Raw genomic sequence first — 26,619 nt, 5'->3', positions numbered from 1 at the left:
ATTCAGACTAATGATTGTCTCAAAAATCGAATCTACTGATTTTCTGGTGATGTCATTTTAGAAGATTTCATAACCAAATTATGTATCTATTTAACTTATGTGTTAGCATTCACATCCCAAATCATGGAAGCCCTATTTTATAAAATCTTACCACTAAGGTAAACATACTTCATTACATGTCAGTGAAATGATGAATTCTCTAAATTACCCATAAAACCTAAAAAACCCAAATATCTAATTATAACATTGATGTATCTACTAATAATCACATATATCATGACTGTATTTTAAAAAATACAGATTTGAATGATAAGAAGCTTGCATATTATGGCAGAGTAAATAAAACTGTCAAATATTATTTTTGGCTCTAGTCATTTGTCTTGCCCAAAAATGTGCATATCATAGCCAACAGAACTTTTCTGTAGAATTTTATTTTGAAAATATTGTTTCACCTGAAGATTGATCTAAAAAACATTTTAAGATATGAAAATGTTATACAACTTATCTATTACAAATTAATCTGATAATTCTGTAATTAGGTACATTGTGTTAGCTCACCTACATAAAAAATATTGCACATTTTCATTTTGTCTCCACATGTGACTGATGTCTAAACTATATAGAATTCCAAACTAAAGTTATTCTGTGAATATCAACTTTATAAATATCAGAACTAAATGCACTGTAAAACAACCATTTTGGTAAACATGCATTTATTCACAGTTGATTTATTTCCTCTAGATAAATGCATAACTGCTCAAAATTATTTAAGAACCTATGTAGAGGTACAAGAGCACACTTAACAAATCTATTTCTACCTTCATTTTGAAGAAACACTGATCTTGGCAAAAATCTGGCTTATTTTAAAATGAACTATTGCTGGTAAGAAGGCATACTTTAAAACTTTCCCGTGACCTGCACCTGCTCTTTTCAAATTAAAATTTAAAAGTATTTGTTTTCAGAGATGTATCTGACTATTGTGGCATAAGTGAATAATCACATAAAAACAGACCCTGAAAGCAGCTGAGCATTTAAATGCCTGCAGAGCCTCATTTTACTTGTAAGTTATAACTGCCTTAAATAGCTAGACCACTCATCATAATTCTAAGAAAGTGACAAAACCAGACCATTTTAATGTCATGAAATTGACACAAACCTGCATAATATGGCACTCCTCCACTGAGCTGAGGTCATATTATACTTTAAAAATATAAATAAATATATTGAATTCTGAGTCTTATTTTTGTAATACCCCCAGTGTTTGAAATATGCTTCTAAAACAGAAGTGGATAACTGCAGAATATAGTTCCAGACTTGACTATTAGTGTCAAACACAATTACTCCTTATAAATGACTCTAATGGTGCACTGGCTTGATTGATTCCAGCAATTTCATTGTACAGAAGTAAACCATACTTTATATACAGAGAATATATTACTTGAAAATCCTCAAAATAGGAAGAAAAGTTTAGAAAGCTGTCAAATGTTTCCAAATGAAAAGTAAAGGTCTATTTTTGGCTCTTTTCCACACCCTTAAAGTTGGAATTTGACAAAAATCCATGGGTACAATTTACAAACTTTGACAAACTATTAAGTTAAAACCATTTTCTTTGGGGAAGATGAGAGGAAGTACCTTTAAAACCTGTTATACAAAATTCCAGCTGCCTTTTTATAAAAGTACGTTCCTTAGATTAAAATCATAAAATTAAGGTGCAAGAGGTTAACAAAAATGAACTGAAGAGCTTTATTGACATCACAGTACATTCAAGAATAATTTTAAGAACATTACAGCTGAAAGAGAATGGCATGTTTATAGTCTTATTAAGCACTATTTTTTGAAAAAAATGTAATACAAAGAAATCCTATTAAGTAACTTGGAGCAGCATTTGGAAAAAGTACACCTATTTACAGATTAAAAAAAAAAAAGATTCTGGTTTCACCTACACAGCCACAATGTGCCTCTATAATGAGACAAGCCCTTAAAACTCATGGAATTTTTTTAAACATCATGGCATTCTTGCCACATCATTCCTCAGCGTTTACGACGGGGAGGGGTTGTTGATCTGAAAAAAAAAAGGGAAAAGACAAATTTAAAAATAAAAATGTATTTTACACTAAAGAATCTGCAATTTTTAAATAAATATTATTATATAGGATTTCTAAAATTATTTAAGACTATGATCATTTATCAAGTACCAAACTGAGTTTATTAAAGAGAGAGAGAGAAAGGACACTTTCAACTTTGAATAAATTCAGTCAAATTTTTTTTAAAAATCAGACAAAATACTTTAAAAAGTATACTACCTTGATCGGGACTTAGACTTGTGTTTGCGGCTTGCCTTCTTACCAGACCTTTGAGATTTCTCCATGGATCGCGATCGACTATGTTTAGGCTTCTTAGCCTTCTTTTCTTTGCTACTTCCTGGAGATTCAGAACTGCTCCTTCCACTAGAATCAGAGCCTGAATGTTTTTTGCTATCTTTGGTAGTACTTTTCTTACTATCCTGTCTAGAATCATGTCTGATAATTTTAACAGATATAGAACCACTCCTAGAGAATGTTCTTTCACTTTCTCGTTTCCTTTTTAACCTATCATCCTGACTACTGAACTTAAAATCTTTTTCTTCCCTTTTTTGTTTCTCTTTTCTTTTATCCTGTTCACGTTCCCTTTCTTTGTCTTTCTTTTTCCTATCTTTATCTATACTTCGGCTCCTCTCCTTTTTTCTCTCTTGTTCTTTAGCCTCACCTTTATGCTTATGACTGCTCCCACTAAGATTTCCACGTTGATCATCAATTTTACGCCTATCTCGACTCCTACTGCGACTGGACCGATTGGTTCGCCTATCTCTTGAGCGACTTCTACTTCTACGTCTCTCTCGAGAAGGACTCCGATTTCTTCGTCTTTCTCTTTCAATGCTATTTCTATTAGATCTCCTCCTATCTCTAATCTTTACTCTAGCCCTATTGCTCTCTATTTTAATTCTGCGAGAGTAACTTCTACTTCTACTCCGTCTAGCTTTAATTGTTGGAGATCTACTCCTACTATGTCTTTTTTTCCTTTTAGGAGAAGAAGATCGAGAAGAACTACGACTACTACCTGAGCTAGAACTGTATGAAGAGCTAGAGACAGTACTACTAGTACTACTAGTTCTGCTGTTGCTACTGGAACTACCACTACTAGAACTTCCTGATCTACTCCTTCCTTGTTTCTCTTTTTCTTTATGCTCTTTTTTTGGTTCTAAAACTGACGTAGTTTCATTTGGAGTTCTTTTCTTTTCATTAACCACATCACCGTCTGCTTCTCTTGCTTCTAGTAGTGATAAACTATTTTGCTCTTTATGGATAAATTCATTCATCTCTTTTGTAACCCTTTCTGTTTGTTGCTTTTCTTCTGAAACAGAAAAAGACAAAAATACTATTAAAAGTCAAATGTATAAAGAAAAAAACTCCCAAACTACCAAATTTCAAGCTATTAGATGGTGTGACAGTAAAACAGCATTCTTCAACAGAAACAGGATACAAGCCATAGAAGCAATTCAAAATTGTCTAGTGACTACCTTAAAAAAAGAGATGAACTTAATTTCAATAGTTTGTTAGCCCAATATATCAAAAATATTATCATTTCAACATGTAATAAATTTAAAAGAATACTAAGATATTCTGCCTCATAAAATCTTTCAAATCTATTATGTATTTTATACATACTTACAGCATATTTCAATTTAGGGTTAGCTACATTTCAAATGCTCAATAGCTACATGTAGTTAGCCATGCTCCTAGACAATACAGCAACAGAGTACCAGAGTGTAAAGGTACATTTGAAGCAATCTGAAAAGATTTCCCTTTTGCCCCATAAGGCAACTTAAAGGTAAGTAAGTAATTTATAGGGAATTTTCAACTGCTAACTCTTAATAATTAATTCTTAAATATTCTTAATTATGCTAATTCTTAATAATTACCTTCCCAACTGTCCAAGTATGATTTTTCCAAAAACTTCAAAATACTCTTTCAGTCAGTATTCCTAATATTCCTAATATCATTAAAGAACTACAGTCATATACAGTATTTTGCATAAAAAAGCTTCTATTAAGTCCTCTTTTTATTTCCTTAAATATACTAGCTACACATTAAATATCCTAGCAACAAATTACTTTTCAATAGTTTTACAAATATATTTCTGCCATTTCAAAAGCCTTTTTTCATTTTGAGAACTTTAGAAAGAAATAAAAATACACTGTATCTTAATTTACAGCTAATGAAATTAATGTCAAAGTTTACCTTTGTAAACTACACATTTTGAATACTACAACTAATTTTGATAAAAACTACAAATAAGCCAGAACTCTTAGTCTCAGTTACATCACATATTATCTATATTCTAACCTTAATTCTATCCTTGATATTGTTAGGTTGGTTAAAAAAATAAAAAGAAACACAATCAAAACTAGACAAAAATTAAGGGAGTCTAAAAGTTATACCTTCCATCTGTTTATCATGTAACAGCTGCTGTTCTTTTTCTTTTCTCCAAAAAGCTTCCTGTTTTTGCCGGATTCGGTGCCGTAATTCCTCATCATCAGTGTCAGATGACTCAGAGCCTCTGTCACTCCTCTCATCTTCACTGTCTCCTGATCCATAACCACCCAGTCCACCTGTGTGCATAAAGCCCAGTCTATCATATGGAAAAGTTATTCTATACACTAAAAAATTTTTAAGGTCCGAGAAGAAAGCTAATTTATTTTTTAATTGCCTTTTCTTGGAAGAATATACTTATTCGGGGTGGGGAGGAGTATAAATTTCAATTCTTAAGGCGTTCATAAATCCCTCCTGGAAATTAAAAGAATCTCATTCTTTCTGGAGTATTTCATATATTTCTCACCACAAAGGAACCGTGATAATGATTTTGTTTTACTGTTCACCCTAACCAATAAAACCATTTAACAGGGCAATAACAAAGCCTCACTAAAGCACAGTCAATTCAACTACCAATGATCCTAAAAGTATTTCTAAAATTAATTCTTTCATTGTTCAAAGCTCAGAAATCCCAGGTAGAATGCAAAGTATTTTTTCCCTAGAAAAATTAGAATACTGTAATTCTCACTGATCAGAAATGGTATGGTGCTAAAACTACTCCCCACCCTGAAGTGACCTAAATAGTAATCATCACAAAATCACATGGGCATTTGGTTCTACCCATTTCTATTGGTCCCCACAAAGATTAATTTGATATGATGTGGAAAAGGCACGTTCAAGCTTTTATATACCTGAGAATATACCATGCAAAGAGCAAATTATGAACACATCACTACTATTATACTATGATACTATAAGATAAACTCTTTTCCTCTGTGTTAAAACTCGACTTAACTGTAACACAATCTAAATAAAGGTGCTTAAAAGCATTAGTGGATAGGTTCCTCCCTAAAGCATGTATGCAATAGTTTTGAAAGTGAGCTTAAATATTATCACAGCTAAATTATGAACTATTACAACTTGCCCCAATAAACTATGAATTAGTCACATTTATAATGATTTATAATAATCCCTCTGTGAATGCTTTAGTCAAAAAAATAGGCAAACCTTTTAGAGACTGATATAACCCTAAGACCTAGGTTTTATAAACTGAGTAGGAATAGTACAGTTTCAAAACAGAACATGTAGAGAGACAAGGTAAGTGTGAGTTTCCCTTTAAGGCCCTCTCACAAATAAGGAAAACACTTACCGAGTCCAGTAAGGGAAGCCAGTGCACTGGACTGTGCCAGCTGTTTTGCAGGAGCTTTGTATCACATCAACAACAGGAACAACATGTTAACACAAATAGCCACGATTTCATAGTCATGAGAGTCTATGGTATTGTTAAATCTACTACTATTGCTGCTTTTTGGGGAGAGAAGAAACATTAAAAACATAACATTCACTTTAAACCAGTATCATGTCTGGCCTTGAAATTATAATTCTGAAGTGAGCTGAAATTGGTTTATAATGATGAAAATGTTGAACAGTACATCAAGTATTTTATTTTTGAGGTATGGTCCATAATTTAATTTTGCTTTCAATATATTTTGTAAGTGTTACTAAAAATGGGGAGGATGGGTGAATTTCTTGCTTCTGTAAGAACTACAAGTGGTAAACTGTGAAAACTGAAGCTTCATAATTCAATTCATTAGTGAAACTAAACTGTATTAGAAGTTATATACCAATACCATGGTATCTATAAAAAAACAAAATCAGGTGAAATAAATTGAACATCAAGAATTTTTCCACTATACATTTTACAGAACAACAGCATAACTGCTAATTTGTGCTCAGGCAAGTTGGGTAAAAGAATAATATTTGTATAGTTTTAATATGGTGTCTACAAACCTAACCTTTCCTGGAGAGTTAAAACATGCAAGAAGAAAATATTCAAATATCTGCTAGAATTCAGCAAGGACAACCAAAAAAAGTCCAAAATAGCCACCAAAACCAAAATACTCCCAGAAAAACAAAACCAAGAACACCCACAATATACCTTTCGTTGCTTTCCGGTGTGCATCTTTGGCTACATAATAAATTTCTTCATCTGTGACATCTAGTAGAATTTCGGTCAGAAGCATTTTTGTCAGCAACATCTATGAAAGGATATTTTATGTGTTTATATATATTTATGTATATTATTTCTAATTTAATTATTATAGTTACTAATACAGTTTGATATTCTCAAAAAATTTAATGGGCAAAGCCATTTTATAAAACATTTTTAAAGAAGAGATATCAACCATTCCAAGAAACTGAGTATCTTGAAAATTATTCTAAAATACCAAAACTGGGGTGCCTGGGTGGCTCAGTTGGTTAAGTGTCTGACTCTTGATTTCAGCTCAGGTCATGATCTCAGGGTTGTGAGATCAGGCCCCATGTCAGGCTTCATGCTGGGCATGGATGAACCCTGCTTAAGATTCTCTCTCCCCCTCAACACCCCTTTCCCTCTCTAAAAATAAATAAAAATAAAAAATTTTTTAAAATCCTGTACATATGTGGTAAGAAATTTAACATTCTACCATTTGATACTCTTTCTCTTCTTCAGTCATCTCTGGTTCGCTTTGCTCTTCTTGAGGAACTGGAGATGGACTTCTGGTGACCTTTCCACTACTAGCAGCCTCAACATTTTCAGTGTCTTCATCTTCCTCATCACTATCCTAAACACAAGTAATAGTATGGGTAGCCCAAATTCAGGCTTATAATGTAAAATCATTATTTTACACACTCTATTTTAAAATAACAAAATTAAAAAGACTATGAAACAGATATATAAAAATGAAATTTCTCTCTAAATTACACTTTTGTACTACACACTTCATTTAGTAGTATAAAGTGTTACCTGAAAGGATATATAAGATTACAAGATAGCTTATGAGAATCAATTATTTTAATTACTTCTCAAATTTTTTTCCTTAGTCAATTTTGACTTTACTTTATAAATAACCAGAAATATGTCATGCTAAGACTGACTGAATTAATATCCATTATATATGATGGTCCTGAAATGAGTGGCTTGTAAAACTTTGGATAAGTGGCCCACATTTATATAATTCAGTGTAACTTTTTAAAACTATAAGGTATTTACCTAAAATCATACGACTTAAAATTAAAAATCTGAAGTCAGTTTGCAGATCTTAGCTGGCCCTGAAACTCAGTGAAATTTGCTTCTTTTTTGCTATGAAATGCACAGATAAGAAATGAGATGTACTTCAGATGGATGAAATGCCAGCAGTTTGTCTGTTTCTGACTGTAGGCTTTCAGTCCTACTAAGTAAAAGACAAGGTGATCATTGAAATACTAGTTTGGAAAGACTATTTGAATCAGGGGAAGACTATATGGAACAGAAGGCCAAAGGCATTTGGAAGGAGAGGGAAGATAATCTCCAAACAATTTTTTGACACTTAAACCTATTAAATCTGGAAATCCACTATTTCACCTAAAGAGTTAAAAATTACAAAAAAAAAAAGAACTTTAATAGTGGCAGTCCTTTGGTTCTTCTTTGTCTTCAACAAAAACACATCTTTGGCATGGTTCTTTTGTCAAAAGATAAAAGTAACTTACGGCATTTGTGAAATTTAAGCTAAACCAATGTCTGCTTAAATCTAGTTACCCTGCTGTCTCCCTTAGATTTATTTCTGAAGCACAAAATGGCCTTAGGAGGCCAACCTATTTCCAGAGTTGCATACTTGCCAGTGCTGTGGCTATCATGTCATCTGAGAGCACATTCCTGCTAAATAAAAAAAATCCTAACCCACTCAATGCCATCTAAATGAAACTTTAATAAAGATTTAACTTTGTTACTTTTAGTGCTGTCAAAAACTATGAAATTTATTACATCCTCTGGTATAAACACACATTTCAATGTTCAAAAAAGGCAGATTTACTTCTCTTTTGCCATTTTAACTTAGTTTTGTCTAATAATCCGCCACTAGGGAATCATTTGTACTGCAACAAGAAAATAGATTCGTTTCTCAAGGTAAGACCTATCTAGCATCCCAGAGAATAATTTCTCTCTGGAAAGAAATGTTTTATAAACTTACTGCCTCTTTTCTCCTTACTCTACCCTCAATAACTACATAAAAACATAATCCTCAAAATACTTACTAAAAGTAATCTCAAGAATATTATACTAATACTTTTCTATAGGCTAAATTATTTATTTCAATAATTTTCACATATAAATCACATGGACTTTCATGTTAAGTGATTCTAACACTTACAAATTTACTTCTCTGAGGTAAACGAGGGCCATCTCCTCCTTCAGCATCTTCTGTGGCCTTCTTTTCTTTTTTGGACAATTGTGAACGTTGTTGCTCCATTCTTTCTTTCTCCAACTTCTTCTGCTTTTCCCGTTCCATTTTTTCAAGACCTTCTCGAATCCAAGCTGGAAGAGTCCTGCGTTTTACTGCATCTGTTTCACATGAAAAGAAGTATTTCTAAGTTAAGTAAAAATCACAAATGCATGAGTTCCTTATTCTTGAATTTCTATAAACTTTTTATGTAAATTAAATAAAAGAATGCTGGTGCCACTTGAGTACTTATAACTATTATTCTCTAGTAAGACAGTGATAAAGCAACCCATTAACCATTATGCTTCTCTTTAAGATCATTTTTAATGACAGCAGTGAATACTGTGTTAGTGCTTATAATAAGCCAGGCACTATGAAAGCACATTAAACCATCATCTCGATTTAAAAAAAAAAAAAAAATCACTAATACTCTAATACTCAATCTCTTTTACAAATAAGAAAACTGAGGCTCGTAAAGATTAAGTGACATGCTCAAAATTAAAGAGACAGTAGCAGTGATGTGGGCTAATTCCAAGCCAAACTCTTACACTACACTGCTTCTTAAAATACAAAAACAGAACAGAGTCAAACCAAAGCACAAGTCTATTTTCACATTGAGAATTCATCTGAACAAGTATGGTTCCATAAGTTAAAAAAGTTAGAATCTTCTTAAAATGTCTACTTTGTAATAAAAAGTTAAGACTTGAACATTCTGGTCTATTAAGTGATCGATTTGGATTTCTAGATATAAAGTAGTGTAAGTTTGTAACTTGTCACTAGGCCTAAGTTAGTTATGTTAAAAATTTAAATCTTCTGCCAAAATATTTCTGGAAATTTGAAATAATAAAAGGAAAATGAATCTGACACTAGTGTATCAGATGAATGGAGAGTGGAAAGAGACCAGAGACAGAGAACAACTAAGAGGTTTTAAAAGGGGGAACTGTTCATAAACTGTCCTAATATATCAAATTGTCAACATTGAAAAAATACCAAGATGCTATGGCCATGACAAATTTACAATTCATCACAAAATCTGGAGTGTAAAGTAACAGTATCTTTTAAAGAAAATTATTCAGAACTTTTTATATTTTATACCAGTATCCTTTTTGTAACTTAATATGTTATATAATAACAAAAGAAATTTTTTGTTGATTTTTTTCTATTTCTGTTCAATAAACAGATTTAAAGGGTTATGACTATAAAATGATAGGGTTTTAAACTATCAATTCCTAACATATCAGAAGCGTGAGAACAATTTAAGAAAACAAGACATTCTTTTTACATGATCAAGAAATCATGCCAATTGTGGTTCACTAAACTTAAATAGCTACCAATTTGTGGAGGCTCCTGCTTCACAGGAAGTGCAATAGGTGATCTCTGCCGATCCCTGAATGATGATGGCCTTTCTCTTCGATTCTGGGGAGGTGCTGGAGGTCCTGGAGGTCCTGGTTGCCAATAAGGAGGATGAAATCCACCTTGCGGTGGACCAAAAGCAGCCCCATGCTGAAAGAGTATTGCAGTTTATTTTTCTTCACATTAATACAAAATACTCTCTGGGACACACGTGTGTTATGAACTGGGACAGTAGAAATCCATGTGTGCAGCAAATCCAAGAATTCCATGGTTCTAATATCCACCGATATCTCTGTAGCCCCAAGAACCTAGGCTTACTATTCTTAAGAAAGATAAAGATTTTCTGCCTATGTAAATGCAAAGAGCCATCTAAAATTCAGCTAGTACACTATTTCCAAGAAGTATAGGAAAGTATATATATATATATATATATATATATATATATATATATATATGACCTTTTTCATTCTGAATCCATTTATAAACTAGTCCTTCCACTACCAAGAAATTAAGTGTCAATTTTTCTGTAACTAGAAAATACAAGAAAAAATTTTTTAAATCAATTCTAAGTTATTTCTTAGGGGAACTTGTTTCTATAATCTTGCAAGAAATATCTATTTTAAACAAAATAAAAGTTATTGAATCATTAAATATTTTTTGCAATTTTGCTATTTTCAGAGGCTTTTCTAAGCCCACTACCAACAGAGCTCTCTGGCTTGTTAGCATAGGCATCCATCAAGATAATAGGGTGTAAAGAGAAGCTCCCTGCCACTACATTTCTTCAAAACCAAACCAAACAAAAACTGTCGTATCTGTATACCAAGTATGAGTATACCACACTTATCTGAATATGTATGAATAAAGCTTACTCTCAAGGTGAATACTGGTTACATTTATGTCCATTATTAATCTAATTAGTGAAATAATGTATGAGTTTTTTCAAAATTTTGAATTATGATCGCTCAGTTTATAAGGTAAACAATGCAATCAGTTATTTCAAAATGATACCTAGCACTGCAGTTTAAAGGTGGACCCTTGGCAGAGTAGTTAGAGAAAATAAAGTCCCACATAATGTTACTATTCCCCATAGAGTTCTATGTCCCTAGGAATGAATTAGATGCTACAAAGGAAATTATGTACAATTCCATTAACATGTCATGTCAGAATGGAAAAAAAAAAGACAGCACTAGAAGTCGTAATTCTACATAGCAGAAGGAACTGCATTTAGGAAGATACTCTGTTCTTCATGTATTTTATTCATGTCTTATCCATAATCTATTATTGACAAATAATGTATTCAACTACTGTGCATTTTCTAAACTTTATTCAACATTTAAATATACCATTTTGAAATTATTAGAAAACAAAACATCATATAGCTATTGCACTTACACATTTTTCATTTTTTCCAAACTTTTCCCTAACAATCCTTTATATCATTCTCCTAAGCAAATCAAAAACCAGAAAATAAGAATCTAATGATTTTAATACCCAAAAATTGATAACTTTTCTAAGACATAATATACCCTTATCTGTACAAGACTGAAAAGTGAAACACAGATCTTAGGTACTCTTGATGAGACACTTCCAAAGAATGGATTACGTGCACATCTACAATATTAAAGCAACAAAATATCTTTCACCTGATAGTCAAACTGGTTCACTGGCCCCACTGCAAAATTATCGGGTGGTCCACCAAAGTTGTGATTGTTCTGGTTAAATATATGCCTGTTGTCAGGGGCAAATTCCCCACTGTCCTGACTGTTGCTGTCTTCGGAAGGAGGAACAATGTCCATTGGGCCTGGTGTTGGTGGCATCCATGGCTGATCTGGAGGGGGGTGTGGGGGCTGCTGATGCATTCCCCATTCTATTTAGGATTTAGGCATAAAAACATTCAACAGGGGGTTATAACAAAATCAACACAAATTTTTAAGATCTCAAGAAAGATTTTTCAGCAAAGAAACAGATTTAAAAATTTATGACTTCTTGGTCAAATTCCTCTTGTATATCTTAAAAATAAGCAATTAATTAAACTAATAAATAATTCAAAAGAGCTAACTCCACTTTAATTCATATCCTAAACATATAGAAATGCCTGAAATTATTTTTTTTAATAAATGTAACAAAATCCAAAGCAATTTTTTGATTTTTTTCTATTTCTGTTCAATAACAACACCATAAAAAATAACACCTTGAGATTTTATATATAATATTTTTCTTCCATGAACACATTTATCCTCACAACATCCCTGTGAGGTAGGGAGAAATCAGGTATTATTTTTGCCAATTTAAGGAAGGGAAACTGAGGCACACAGAGGTAAATCACTTGCCCAGGTCACAAAGAAAGTCAGTAGAATAAAGTTGGGGAGTGGGAATGCCAGGGTGAGTCATTTATGAATTTGAACTTGGGAACCAAAACATTTTCAAACTTGGGGAAATTTGGTGTAGCTTCAAGAAAACTAGATATAAACTACCTCAGCGTATCAAAGATTAGAATATTCATTATTCTTTTAAAAGTGATGTTAGAGGATTACCTCCTGAATTTTCCACTCTTACATTGAGAAACAATAATAAGTATCAACAGGGAAAGGGAGATTAAAACTTCACCATCAGCATACTCAAATGTAAGATTCCTCTATAAATGTTTTGAAGTGACTATTAAAAATAATAACACAAGACATGGAAAACTGAACTAGCATCAAGAAATCTAAATCATACTGTGAAGTAAAAAAGCAAACAAACAAAAAAGTAAAACAGATAAAAACTTATGGAAGATCTTCACTATCTGAAAAAAAAGGGAAGAAAAAGATGGGTGGATGGTAGGGGCAGAGTATATTTGACAGACTAATTTGTCACATAGTGACACAGTATTTCTTTAATTAGAGACTAGACATGTTTTGCTCTGCCAGTGCTGCTTCTGAAAAGGCCAGAGGTTGCAACAGAGAGACATAGAATGCTCTCTTCCCTAGATGCCAAGTGAGGTTTCCAGTGTTCCCAGCCCCTGTCAGCCTAGGAATGAAGAACCAAGAAAAGAATCAAACTGAGTGCCACAATGCTAGCAGATTGAGTACAGAATAACTTTAACCACAAAATTAATGAAACTGCCTATTCTTTAAGGAGCATTAATTTCAAGAAGTCATAAAACTAAGCAAATTAAACAGTTTAATTTAATCCACATTTTATTTTAAAAATAGTCCTAAAATCTGGATAACATGAAACAACAAACCTGGTTGCCACATTCTGTTAAAGTTTGAATCCCCTTGAAAATTCCCATGATTGTTTGGACCAGATTCCATTGTAGACATATCTTGTCCATTTGGCATCATTCCTGGCGGTTGTTCTACCATACTTTGCTGCCCTGAAGCTTCTCTTTGGGCAATCCAAGCTTGAGCCAATGCAGCCCAGTCAATCTGGCCTAACACAATTTAACATAGCAGAATTTAGCATTCAGAATTTAAGAGCTAAAAGGAATAGTGCCTCTATGTAAAACAACCATCTCAGTTATTCCTTACTAGAGATTTTAAATATTACAGAATGTTATGGCTGAAAGGATGCTTAGAAAATAACCCATATCCAGGCTACAAAATAATTTAACAACTCTACAAAGTAAACACTCTTAACTGAGTTTCTAATATTAACTAATAAGAAATTTATCCCTTGTACCTTAGTTTAGTTAGTCTTTTAAAAGTCTTTTCTTTTTTTTAACTACTGTAAAAACAAACGATCAAACTCACTTCTTCAAACAGGTCCTACCCAGGCCTACACTGGCTCTTAAGACAGGAGAAATACAGTTATCTACCCCTGTTCCTCCTCACCATCACCCTTCTTTACTATGGCTCCCTTCTCTAGTCAAAATACATCTCCTTAGTCATTCTTTACTCAAAATGTATTGCCTTGCTATCTTAAAGGTCCTCTTTCCTTCTCCAATATCTATACATAACATTTTAAGATCTAATATTATAAATAAAGGAAACAAAGTGAAATAAGATGTTTTTTCACATCTCATGAAGATTAAACAGGTATTCTCATACATTTTGGTGGAAACATAAACTGGCATAACCCAGGTGGAGCTGAACTTAAGCAATGTGTATCTAAAACTTTTCAAATGTGCAACAGTGATGTAACACACCTAGTTCTGGATTTTTTTTCCTCAGCAAATAACTGGACAAGTAACAATGGAATGACATGTATACAAAATTATGGTAATTATTTCAAAAAGTAAAAAGCTACACCCAATCATCCAAAAGTGATTTATTAAATTACAGTATAGTCCTATAAGAGAATGCTATCTATGTATTAAAAAAAGAAACAATCAGATTAACCCAATAAAAGCAGGGCAGTGGAAAGGGTCATATCAATGAAACAAAATTGGCCATGAGTTTATAACTATTAAAGCTAAATAATAAATGGAGGCTCCCTATATTCTTTTCTACCTCCATACATGCTTGAAATATTCCATAATACAAAGACATTTTTAAATGATATATATAGCATACCATCAGTTGACCATGAGCTACATAGAATTGTAAGATTTGGAATTAACAACAGAAGTATGTTTTACTTAAGCAACACATTTAAGGAAGATTTTTCTCTTTCTTTAGGAAAATAAGAACTAAATCAGTTTTGAAAATGTAAAATATTCATAAAGCTTTCTACTCTTTGGGGAAGTCCTCCAAAGAGAAATCCATTCCCTAATATGTATCCTATAGCTGTATTATTTATGAGAAAAGATAAAATTTTGTTCATAAAATGCTCCAATAAATCAATCCCAATTCCATTTCCCTTAATCCCATTGCCTATCTCCCACTCATCTCTATCTCCCCTTCCCCAACTTCCAAATTCAATTTGTTTCCTTACTTGGATCCTGCTGGTGCTGGAATGACTGCATCCACTGTTGCTGGTTCAAGGGCCATTGCTGCCAAGGCTGTCCTCCTTGATCCCACATCCTGCCTTTTAAAATATATTTGATTTTCTACCTTTAACAAAATGAACAGTTAAAAAATGAGAATGAGAGTTCTTTAATTTTAAAAGCTCACATATCAAAAATTATTATAGGATGATACAGTTATGTGATCAGAACTCTAAAATTCTGGTCAATAGGCTGCCAGAGGCAACTGGAATTTTTAGATTGGCAAGAGTATAAAATTTCATGTTAATGGTGGTGTCAGAGCTTGAGAGCAAGCATAGCTCTAATCAATTTAGCTCAAAAAGATGGGGAAAAATATCTATTTTTTTCCAATACAGATCTCTGGAAATATAGTTATCTTAAAGATTATAAGGAAAAAAGTGATTTAGTCTCTCCCCAACAAAGACTCCCTACCAAACAACAGCTCCAGCTGAGGAAGGAAAACTCATCCTTATAAATAATTACAGCTAACAAATGCAGAAGTAGAATAGAATTAGAAAATCATATATTACCAAACCTAATGAAACAATTGATTCAGGAAATCTTAAAAGTTGATAGGAAATCAAATTCAAAGGTTGCTGAAATATCACCCCTACAAGACTATCAGGAGTTTCCTCCTGGATATAGTATGTCCCCAGAATCACTATGAATATTTTCACCAAAAATGTCTAACTGAATCCATTTGAGCTTTTGGATCTCACTTCCAGGATAAGGATAAAGAAATTACAACAAACAAAAGAATGACATAAACTGTATCAAAAGAAACAATCAGACAAATCCAGAAGGTGACACAGTCTACAAGACCAAGTTTCTTAACACGTAAATAGCATGGAAAACAAAGGGAGAGAGAATATACGTTAGTAACTACTCAATCTAGGTGACAGGTGTGGAGGAGGGGTTTCATCACACTAGTCTACTTTTCCCTAAATTACTTAGAAAACTTTCATAATAAAAAGTTTAAAATTCCTACAAGTCTAGCATATTTGTACTTTATCCAACACTGATATACAACCCTGTTCAAGAACCAATGACACACAGGGTAAGTAGGGTATGTTTTTTCATTTTTGTACCCTAAGGCTTAGCATAGAGCAGGCATTAAATAAATTTTTACTAAATGAATCTTTTTAGACTGACCCTTTCCTCTATTCTAAAAACAAGACAAAAGCAAGCCTCAGCATTGCAGGATCACAAAAAATAAAAAAGCCAGATTAATAAGGAAGTAAGAAATACCCACTCAAATAGGACAACTGGCTGTTAAATTCAGTCTTAAGAGTTTGCAGCTCTAGTCTTTGCATTCACAGAATGTTACAGAGTTCTATCAATGGCAGATCCTGACCTTTCAACTGAAGAACACTAAATTAGGAAAGATGCATTCCTTTGTTACCTTGACTTTCTTACAGTCAAGTGCACTTGACTTCTAGTTACACTAATACAGTCTATTATAATGGCATCATTGGAATATGGCAAAATAGAAACTAAGCAACACCACACATAAGACCAATGACTGGACTGGGTATCAGTTCCAAGCTACATATGCTGCTTCTTCTAATCTCTCTACAGATTTTCTTTCTTCTCTCCTTTTTCCCCTCTCCTCTTTTTCAATTATGCCTTTAAACGCTTTAAAAGCTAAATGACTTACTAGAACCCTTCACAACTTTAATTAAAAGGTAACAATTAACAAAAGAGGAACACCCAGAAGAGATACCAACTGCTATTTTGACTGACCTCAGAGGTTCACCTTCTGTTTAAAATTTAGGTTGATTCAGACTACAGCTTGGAAGCATAGCAGCAAGATTACTTATGCCCTGAGGGGGGGAAAGAAAAATAGTATATGTTTACTCTTAGATTATGAAGAGTTACTAGAATAAAAATAAATTCTAGAGATGCAACATCAAAGTGTGATCATCTCCAAATTAATCTGGAGCTTTTTCTTCCATTAACTTTACATTGAGAAACTATTTACCATTATAAAGTTAAGGGAAATTGGTACATCACAAATGAGAAAGCAAAACAACATTTTTTTCCTCTCAAAATATCTTTTTATCTACTGGAACAACTCATTAATACAAAATAATGTCAAACAATTTAGGTACTGTCATACATGCTGAGAAAAAATGAACAACAAACATTTGGAAAAAGACGATCTCATCCACCTGGTATTAACTTAAATGGCACAAAGAAGTAATTAAATGCTTTAATTTAGATTTTTCTATAAAATTCTAATTTTAAAAATTAACACCAGCAAGGTGAAAACAAAACGTCCCTCGAACGTTTGCATTTTATTCCCATTAGATCAACAGCTTTTTAAAAGTTGACAGAAAGACAAATGTACTCTTTTTATCTTCCAGCTTCTTGCACACAGCAGTCACTAAATACCAACTGAGAAAATGAACTGTCTCTGGCTCCTTCTATTTACTTTTAAAGGTTATCGATAAGGAAACTGTTGTATTTATGAGAACCAAAAAGCTGGTGTAAGCATGGTTTGCTGTGTTTTCCAAAGCTCTAACGGTATATCAGAACTCAATGTATGGATTTTTCTGTCATAGGTTATAAACTCATACAATGTAGACATTATAACTAGCTCTATACAGTGCCTCCTAGAATTGCAAAGAGATGTGCATTCAGTAAAACCAGGTTAATGATGACAATGAGGTGTACTGGGGCACCTGGGTGGCTCAGTCGTTAAGCGTCTGCCTTCGGCTCAGGTCATGATCCCAGGGTCCTGGGATTGAGCCCCGCATCGGGCTCCCTGCTCCGCAGGAAGCCTGCTTCTCCCTCTCCCACTACCCCTGCTTGTGTTCCCTCTCTCACTGTGTCTCTGTGTCAAATAAATAAATAAAATCTTTAAAAAAAAAAAAAAAGAAAGAAAATTATGTGTACTTACTACCTACCATAATTTCCAATACAGATTTATTTCTCTAAAAAAACCACTCCAAAGTTACTTTCACTTACTCATTTTTAATGGTTGTCATGAACAACTTTTTCAGTTCTCCTTTTTAGTTTCTGACCATCACCGGTAACCTGGACTTCAGAGCACAAGCTCTGGTTCATAATGCCTACCTAAACCATTCACTAGCTATATTAACACGGGCAAATTAACCACTCTCTAATTTTCCATTTTCTCATCTGTAAAACAGAGGACATAGTGTCTACTTAGAGTTCTTGTGAGGATTAAATGAGAAACACATGAAAACTCAGCAAAAGAGCCTTCAAAAAGTAGTGCTTAATATCACCACAAAGACTTTCTTAGTATCATTTTTGATAGCACTCCTCAAGTTTACAAATGGGCTGGCGGAGGGGGGGGGGAGCATGGGGTTGGTAATCAAGCCAAGCCATTTTTACTCAACTCTTTTTTCTTCTTTAAAAGCAATTTGAGACTTAATCAGATTTCATTTTATCTTTGGAAAAATATCTTCCTGTCCCTACCTTTCACAAGATCATAAATTGAAGCTTTTATTATTAAAAAAAAAAAGAAGAAACTTCAAGTTTTCCTATGCTCAACAAGTTTTTACTTGCATATTTTCAACAGATTGATTTGTATTACTTGTAGCCATTTTTGTTTGTTGAAACCAGTCACTTCTACTTTTACTATGTTTTCCAAGGCTTCTTACCCCAAGTTTTTATGGAAGCTACTATTCATTTACAGTGTTTAATACACTTAGGCTGAGAAAAATACGAGAAGAGATCTGAAATTGTGAGAAGCAGAATGGAATAAAAACATAGCAAAGCAGGTGACAGTAAAAGTCAAAGAAGTTAGGAGGTATTTAATAAAATGCTTCAATTAAGTCTGCAGTTGAGAAACCTGACTTGGCTACAGAGGATGAGTGCTGAATGAGGGAGTAGGTAAAATACCCAATAGTCTTTTGTAGAGACAATTTAGCGTTACCGTATTTTAGCAAAATTGTAAATGCACATCCCTCTGACCTAGCAATTCCACTTAAAGAACTTGAACCATAGAGGAGTATACTCAGTATACTCACCATGTTACCCAAAAACCTACAGCATGTTTATAACTGGGAACATCTGCTTTTAAGATCACTTTTAAGGCCGAGATAAAAGTGAACCATACAGTCAATTGTTATTCGGCCATTACAATGAGTTAGATGGACTTTTATATGCTGACATATACTGATAAATAAACTGCCTTAAGAAGTGAAAAAAACTGGGGTGCCTGGGTGGTTCAGTCATTAAGCATCTGCCTTCAGCTCAGATCATGATCCCAGGGTCCTGGGATCAAGCCCTGCATCAGGCTCCCTGCTTGGCGGGAAGTCTGCTTCTCTCTCTCCCACTCCCCCCCTTGTGTTCCCTCTCTTCCTGTGTCTCAGCAAATAAATAAAATCTTAAAAAAAAAAAATGTGTGATACATTATGAATAATGACCCCACTTTCCCACTTGAGGTTTTTTCTTATTAAGAATGCAATTTAGGGGCACCTGGGTGGCTCAGTCAGTTGGGCATCTGCTTTTGGCTCAGGCCATGGTCCCAGGACCCTGGGATCCAGCCCCTCACTGGGCTCCCTGCTCAGCGGGGAGCCTGCTTCTCCCTCTTCCTCTGCCTCTCCCCCTGCTTGTGCTCTCTGTGTGAAATAAATAAAACCTTTTAAAAAAATGCAATTTAGGGGTGCTTGGGTGGCTCAGTCAGTTAAGCATCTGCCCAGCGTCAGGCTCCCTGCTCATCGGAGAGCCTCCCTCTCCCTCTACTGCTCCCCCTGATTGTTCTCTAATAAATAAAATCTTAAAAAAAAAAAAAAAGAATGCAATTTAGGGGCGCCTTGATGGCGCAGTCACTTCTGACTTTTGGTTTCTGTTCAGGTTATGATCTCAGGGTTCTGGGATCAAGACCCATGTGAGGCTCCATGTTCAGTGCAGTCTACTTAAGATTCTCTCTCCATCTGCCCCTCCCTGCCCCCCCAATAAATAAATCTTAAAAAAAAAAAGAATGCAATTTAGTATAGAAAATTCCTAAAATTACAAAAAAAGTTTAAAAACTGGTAAGCTCTAGGAAGTGAAAACAGAGATCAGGAAATGTTAATTATTTTATATCTTTGTATTCTTTGAATGATTTTACCATGAGTATTTTTATTTTTTTAAAAGATCTTTTTGAGAGAGCGAGTGAGAGCAAGCAGGAGAGGAACAGAGGGAGCGGGACAAGCAGACTGTGTTGAGGGCAGAGCCTGATGTGGGGCTCAATCCCATATGCCTGAGACAATGACCCAGCCAAAACCAAGAGTTGGATGCTTAATTGAACCACCCAGATGCCCCATGAGTGTGTATTTTTATTTTTTTTTTAAGATTTTTATTTGTCAGAGAGAGAGCACACAAGCAGGCGGAGAGGCAGGCAAAGGGAGAAGCAGGATCCCCAGTGAGCAAGGAGCCCAATGTGGGACTCAATCCCAGGACCATGGGATTATAACCTGAGCCAAAGGCAGATGCTTAATTGACTGAGCCACCCAGGTGTCCCAAGTGTGTATTTTTAAAAATAAGTCTATAGGTCTTTAAAGAATCAAAGGAAGCTGATCAGCACACTGATACAGGCAATAAACATCACACAAGTAATATAACCATGAGACTTTGGACAAATTAGCTGACCTCTGTCTCATTTTCTTATGAAGGATTTGGAATAAATTTCTATAATCTAGTCCAAAAAGGGTATCTCTGGTCATGAGAATAAAATATAGAGTTATACTGAATTTTGTAAAGGGACAGATTTTAAGAAAAGACTTAGTATACTCAAATATTTAATATAAACTTTTATATGTTTCAGCATTTAGCACAATGCTTAAGGATTTCATCAATTATTTCTTGATTAAAGAACATGACTGATTATAAGTGATTTGATAGCAAGGATTTAGAAACCCCACACTTTCTTCATCTTCACCATATAATCCTCTTTACTCACTAATAAACATAACAACTGCAAAATCTGGAAAACAGGAATATGAAGGCACATACGGCAATAATAAAAAAAATTATCTTGTAATTTCAGTATTTTTCAATGAAATAACAGCCCTATATCCTAACAGCCTTGTAGCCTTAAAACTGACATTTAAACATTGGTTTAATAATGACTTGGAAAATACTGATAACTGTGAGTGATAAGTACACTAGGGTTCACTACACTCTACTTTTGCACTGTTTGAAAATTTCCATAATAAGTTAAAGATGATGCAGTATACAGTTATAGAGACTTACAATGAATTTTCATTTTTTTTCTTTCTCCAAGCAAGATCTTCTTTAGCGCAGAGTCTTAAAATTATTTGAATTCTCCATGGTGCTTTGCCCATATTAAGAAGTGAAATACTTTACTCTTCACTAAAATTTATTAACAAGTAAGTACACCAATATTCAATGAAGAAAGTAACACTTATTACTGCTATTCTGATTTTATAACATCAAAAATCAACTCCAATTTATTTGTCCTTCCTTTAGCCTTAATTTTAAAGATCTCAGGCTCAACTTCTCAAATTTGGAAAATTTGATTATAGATCAGCCAGGCTGGAAGCCTTTCCCTTCATGGGATTAAATTAACTGCTATTTCCTTGGAAACAACTGGGATTTAGGAAAAACTGAAAGACCAATAACCATGGATTGCATCAGATGATCCAAGTTATCACATATGGCTGGAAAAATCTAGTTTCTGACTATGACCAGTGTTATGGCTTGAACTGTGTCCCCTTAAAAAAGATATGTTTAAGTCCTAGCCACACTCCCATAAACTATGAATGTGACCTTATCTGGAAACGGGTCTCTGCAGATGTATTCATGATGTGAGGTCACACTGGATTAATGTAGGTCCTAATCCAGTGATTGGTGTCTTTATTAGAGACACAGACATACACAGGGAGAACACCATTATGACCACAGAAGCAGAGACTGGAGTGATGTGTCTACAGCCAGGGAAAACCAAGGACTGCCGGGACCCACCAGACGCTAGGAGGAGACAACGGGGCAAGGAATGATCTTCCTCTAAAACAGGGGTGGGGAGTTGGGAGTGGAGCAAGCATGGCCCTGCAGAAACCTTTATTTCAGACTTCTAGCCCAGAGAACTGTGAAAGAATAAATTTCTGTTTGTTTATTACCACTCAGTTTGTGGTAATTTGTTATAGTATCCCTAAGAAACTAACACAATGAGAAATGATCATCATTTATCTTACCATTTCTGAGATGACTCTGTATTAAAATATTGCTCTGGGGTTCTTTTTTTAAGATTTTATTTATTTGAGAGACAGAATGAGAGAGAGAGCGAGCAAGAGAGAGGGGAGGGTCAGAGGGAGAGGAGCCCAATGCGGACTCGATCCTGGAACTCCAACACCTGAGCCAAAGGCAGTTGCTTAACCAACTGAGCCACCCAGGCGCCCTGCTCTGGGGGTTCTTAAAATTACTTGTTTAAATGACAATCATTAATATTTGCAAAAGTCCTCTCATAGACTGAGAAAGATGAACGAGGATGAAAATGTAGTGTTTTGTTTTAAAGCATTTAGCATCAAAAAAAAAGGGGCACCTGGGTGGCTCAGTCGGTTAAACATCAACTCTTGATCTCAGCTTAGGTCATGATCACAGGGTTGTGAGATGGAGCCCTGCATCAGGGTCCACACTGGAGCCTACCTTTACTTCTTTAAAGCCTACCTAAGATTCTCTCCCTCTTCCTCTGCCCCTCCTCTCCTTGTGTGTGTGTGGGGGGGGGGGGGGGGGCATGCGCGCATGTGCACGCACTCTCCCTCTCTCTAAAAATAAATAAATAAAGCACTTAAGCATCAACTGCAAAATCAGAGATACAGAAACACATCTATGCTTTGATCCATATGGTGAAATGTTTGTCACATCACATACACAGTTTAAAAAACCACAAAATGCAACAAACTTCTTCTCCCCTGCCATTTCAACCCTACATACCAGCTGACTGACCTCAAAGTCAAAAGGAATTAATTTGTTCAATTCAGGTTAGGTGGAAATGGCCCCAGTAAAGGCTAACCTTATAATCATGTGAAATGTAGTAAAAAAGAAAAAAAAAAACAACTTTTGCTACTTGATGGGACATACATTTTAGTATATATTTAAATACTTTGCAGCTTGTAGATCAGAAGAGGCACTCAAAAAACATTGGAGAATTGGACAGTTTGGATATAGACACACAAAAAAGTGATAATTGAAAAATACATGTACAGAGAGCAAGCGAGCCTAAAGGAAACAACACCCCAGTGGCAGAAAGCACACATATCTTGGTTCTAATACCATTCTCCAATAAAAGGAATCAGAATCCTTAGAGAAATAACTGATTCTTCAGACTGAGATAAAAAAATATACAGAAAGTCTGGAGCATCTTATAGTGCCAAGAAGTGCTAAAAAAATTTTTTTTTAATTAAAAAATTAAAAGGATGGGGGCATTTCACTGTAGACAACTGAAAAAGCTCCCAATGTCCAGAGCTGGAACAATCTGAGCAACAAGATAAAGTTAACATTGGCTTATAACACAAATTATACATAAATATCTCATGTATCCATACTGATATAAATAAATGATTAAGTAAATTGGCAGGGACAGACAAATCTCCCATGCAGAGGAATTCCAAATAAATTATGTAGATACTCCACCCTAAAGGAGGGAGAACATAACTCTCTAATCCTCAAATGTAGACTGTGCAAAAGGACTTCCTTCCAATGAGTACAGTATGGAAAGGAGGAGGTGGATAGAAGGGAGTAATTTTTACAGTGGAGAAATTTGACAAACACTACTTTAAGCAGGTGATCAAGGTCAGTATCAATGTGATAAATCACATTCCTATTATATACCCTTGATAGGATATTCTGAAAAAGGCACTGCTTCTCTGCAATCTTCCTCTCCAAAACCCCTACTGCCAGTCTTACCATAAGAAAAACATCAAATTCCAGTAGGAGGGCACCCTACAATATACCTGACCAGTAATCCTCAAAACTGTCAAGGTCACTGTATTAAGTTTGCTAGGGCTGCCATAACAAAGGACCACACACTGGGTAGCTTAAAGAACAGAAATTTATTTCCTCATAGTTCTAGAGGCTAGAAGTCCAAGATTGAACTTGGACAGCAGGGTTGGTTTCATTTGAAGGCCTCACTCTTTGGCTTATAGATTGCTGTCTTCTACATCTTTACATGGTCTCCCCTCTGTGTCCTAATCTCTTCTAATAAGGACACCAGTCATTAGGGATTAGGGCCTACCATAATGACTTCATTTTACTTCTTTAAAGACCCTATCTCCACATATGGCTACTTCTGAGGTACTGACTTCAACATATGAATTTTGGAGGGACACAATTCAGCCTGTAACAGTCATCAAAAACTAAGAAAGCATGAAAACTGTCATAACCAAAAGAAAGCTAAGGACACATGACAACTTAACATCTATCCTAAATGGAATCCTGGGACAGAAAAAAACAGTAGGTTACAACTCAGATTATATGAATAAACTACAGACTTTAGTTAATAATAATGTGCCAATATTAGTCATTAATTGTAACAGATACAGCATACTGACCTATACTAATAATAAACTGTGTGTGTGTAAGGCGGGGATGTTTATATGGGAACTCTGTACCAACTGCTCAATTTTTCTGTAAATCAAAAACGGCTTTTAAAAATAAAGTCTATTAATAATTTTTTTAAAAAAATACAGTCTCATGAATATCTTCAAAGAACCAGTTTACTGTTACTATCCCTATAGCCCCACAATAGTCCTGCAAGTGACTCTTTAGTGCTTAAGTTTGTTTTCACTTTTGCTTAGCTGCACTCAAGTCACAAATTACAAGTTTATTTCGCTCTTCTATGAATTACCCATCAACAATCAAAATCTGTCGAATGCCCATGATGTTCAGATAACAATATTCACCACAAGATAACTGAAATGTTGGATAGACTCTTTCCCTCGTAAACCTTAACACATAATGTCCATCACTGGATAAAAACACAACAAAATTACAAACTAGGGAACCTAACTGTAGTTAACAGGACGCATTTGCCCTTGGCTGCGCCTGCGTAGTCGAACAACACAGCGCAAAAGGTCCAGGTCCGGCCCCCGCCTCCTCGGCCCCCTAGCACCCCCTCCCCATTAGGGGGTTCCCACTGCGCACGCGCAGTGCTTAACGGCCGGTCAGGAGCCCAACAATTAGTCCCTTCTCACCCGAGAGAACTCATAGTTAAGAGGAAGGGGTCGTGAGCATTCTCTTTAATAACAACATTTCCTTTTCACTGAGAGCACAGCTCTGACTCACCAAGTCGGGCGGACCCCGCCGCTTTAAGGAGATGAGGTTCCAGCGGTCGCGCCAAGCAGCGTACGCAGCCTACGTGTTTAAGTTATGCTAGCTTCGCCACAGAAACCAAGAAGGCTGTAATGGCCTGCGAAGTCCCCACGCGTAACTGTTCTCCACCACTTACCCAGTCTGGTTCCGGAACACCGTTGTCGCCACCGTTCCTGCAATACCTCTCCAAACCTTTCGATGCTTCTACTTCTTCACGAACAAGACAAGATGGCGCCTGATTGGTTGCACCCGGAAGTGAATAATAATAACATCCGCTTGTCATCTGAAGCCATATTGTCCCCTAGCCTGGTCTTTGAGCACGTGACTATACCCAGTTAACTTGTCTCGATGCCATTTTTGTTTTGGGCAAAGCCCTCGGCCCTTCGTAATCAACACCGTGCAAGTGTCTGAACATTCCTGTAGGATACCTTTTGACTCATGCTGAACCCGTTTTCATCTTTACAATAGCCAGAAAGCCAGGAGCTTAAGTGTTCAGTACAAAACGCCCTCAATTTTTTTTTTTTACTTTAGTAACGTGATCCTCCTTCAAGGGGAAGTATGTTCCCCGCCAGGAACGTTTTCGCTTCGGAAAAGGGGGGCTGAATTCGCGGCGCTACTTTCAGACTACGGAGAGGCGTCAGGGTCAAACTGAACCAACTCCGGCGGCCTGCTCGGTACGCCCAGAGCGGCATTTCTCTCGTCGGAACTTGTGGAGGACTCCAGGCTTCGGTCTTACAGAGCGTCGCTGACGGCTACGCCTCAGGGAGACCGGACGTTAGTGAAATGGCCAAGCTAGATGGTAGCGACTGCAGAGACCTTAACTGAACCCGCGGCGATTGCTCTTTGTTAACCTCAAAACATCGCGCCCCCTTCCGGCGATATTTGCTCAGCTCTACGTCACCCAGTTAGACCCGATATTTCGTTCTTTACCCGTGACCCTTACGGAAAAGTGGGGAAATCAGTTTCTGTCCTGTTACTCCTGCCTCTCGACTACAAGATGGCCTCCCGAAAGGGTTTATGCAGTGCAATTCCTCGAATAGAATACTTCGATTGCGTGGTGTTTTAATATGAACATTAAAATATCAAAAGTATCTATTTCCAGGCCAGGAGCTACAAGTTACAAGGAAAACAAAATTTTTACGAAGATACGGTATTTATTTCTCAACTAAATCTTGGAAGGTGGCTTTCTAGAGAGTAACATGAAACTTTTGCGTGACTGAAGAGTGAAACAAGTTATTTCACTGGGAATTGTGTAAAAAAAAAAGGCAAAATACAATAGAAATAAAGTTAA

General features: G+C 35.3%; 1 protein-coding gene across 9 annotated transcripts; it reads right to left on the bottom strand.

Moving 5' to 3' along the window:
* Positions 1-1,719: 1,719 nt before the first annotated feature.
* On the bottom strand, positions 1,720-25,576 carry PNISR (PNN interacting serine and arginine rich protein). 9 transcript variants are annotated; one of them, XM_027601183.1, is made up of 13 exons: positions 25,465-25,570; positions 16,788-16,867; positions 15,014-15,132; positions 13,383-13,571; positions 11,800-12,023; positions 10,135-10,306; positions 8,735-8,925; positions 7,034-7,171; positions 6,508-6,607; positions 5,719-5,772; positions 4,478-4,648; positions 2,304-3,390; positions 1,720-2,062 (listed from the first exon to the last, which is right to left on the bottom strand). In XM_027601183.1, exons 3-13 carry the CDS (start codon positions 15,099-15,101, stop codon positions 2,032-2,034), a joined length of 2,445 nt encoding a protein of 814 aa, XP_027456984.1. In that variant the 5' UTR covers positions 15,102-15,132; positions 16,788-16,867; positions 25,465-25,570; the 3' UTR covers positions 1,720-2,031. The 9 variants fall into 9 exon arrangements, with proteins under 9 accessions (XP_027456984.1, XP_027456987.1, XP_027456986.1 ...); XM_027601186.1 differs by having other exon boundaries at positions 15,014-15,128; XM_027601185.1 differs by having other exon boundaries at positions 25,302-25,548.
* Between the last annotated feature and the right edge of the window lie 1,043 nt (positions 25,577-26,619).

The sequence above is a fragment of the Zalophus californianus genome, chromosome 7 (genome assembly GCF_009762305.2).
Source record: "Zalophus californianus isolate mZalCal1 chromosome 7, mZalCal1.pri.v2, whole genome shotgun sequence".
NCBI lineage: Eukaryota > Metazoa > Chordata > Mammalia > Carnivora > Otariidae > Zalophus > Zalophus californianus.
The sequence above is the reverse complement of the archived record's forward strand: the minus strand, read 5'-3'. Positions and strand labels throughout refer to the sequence as shown.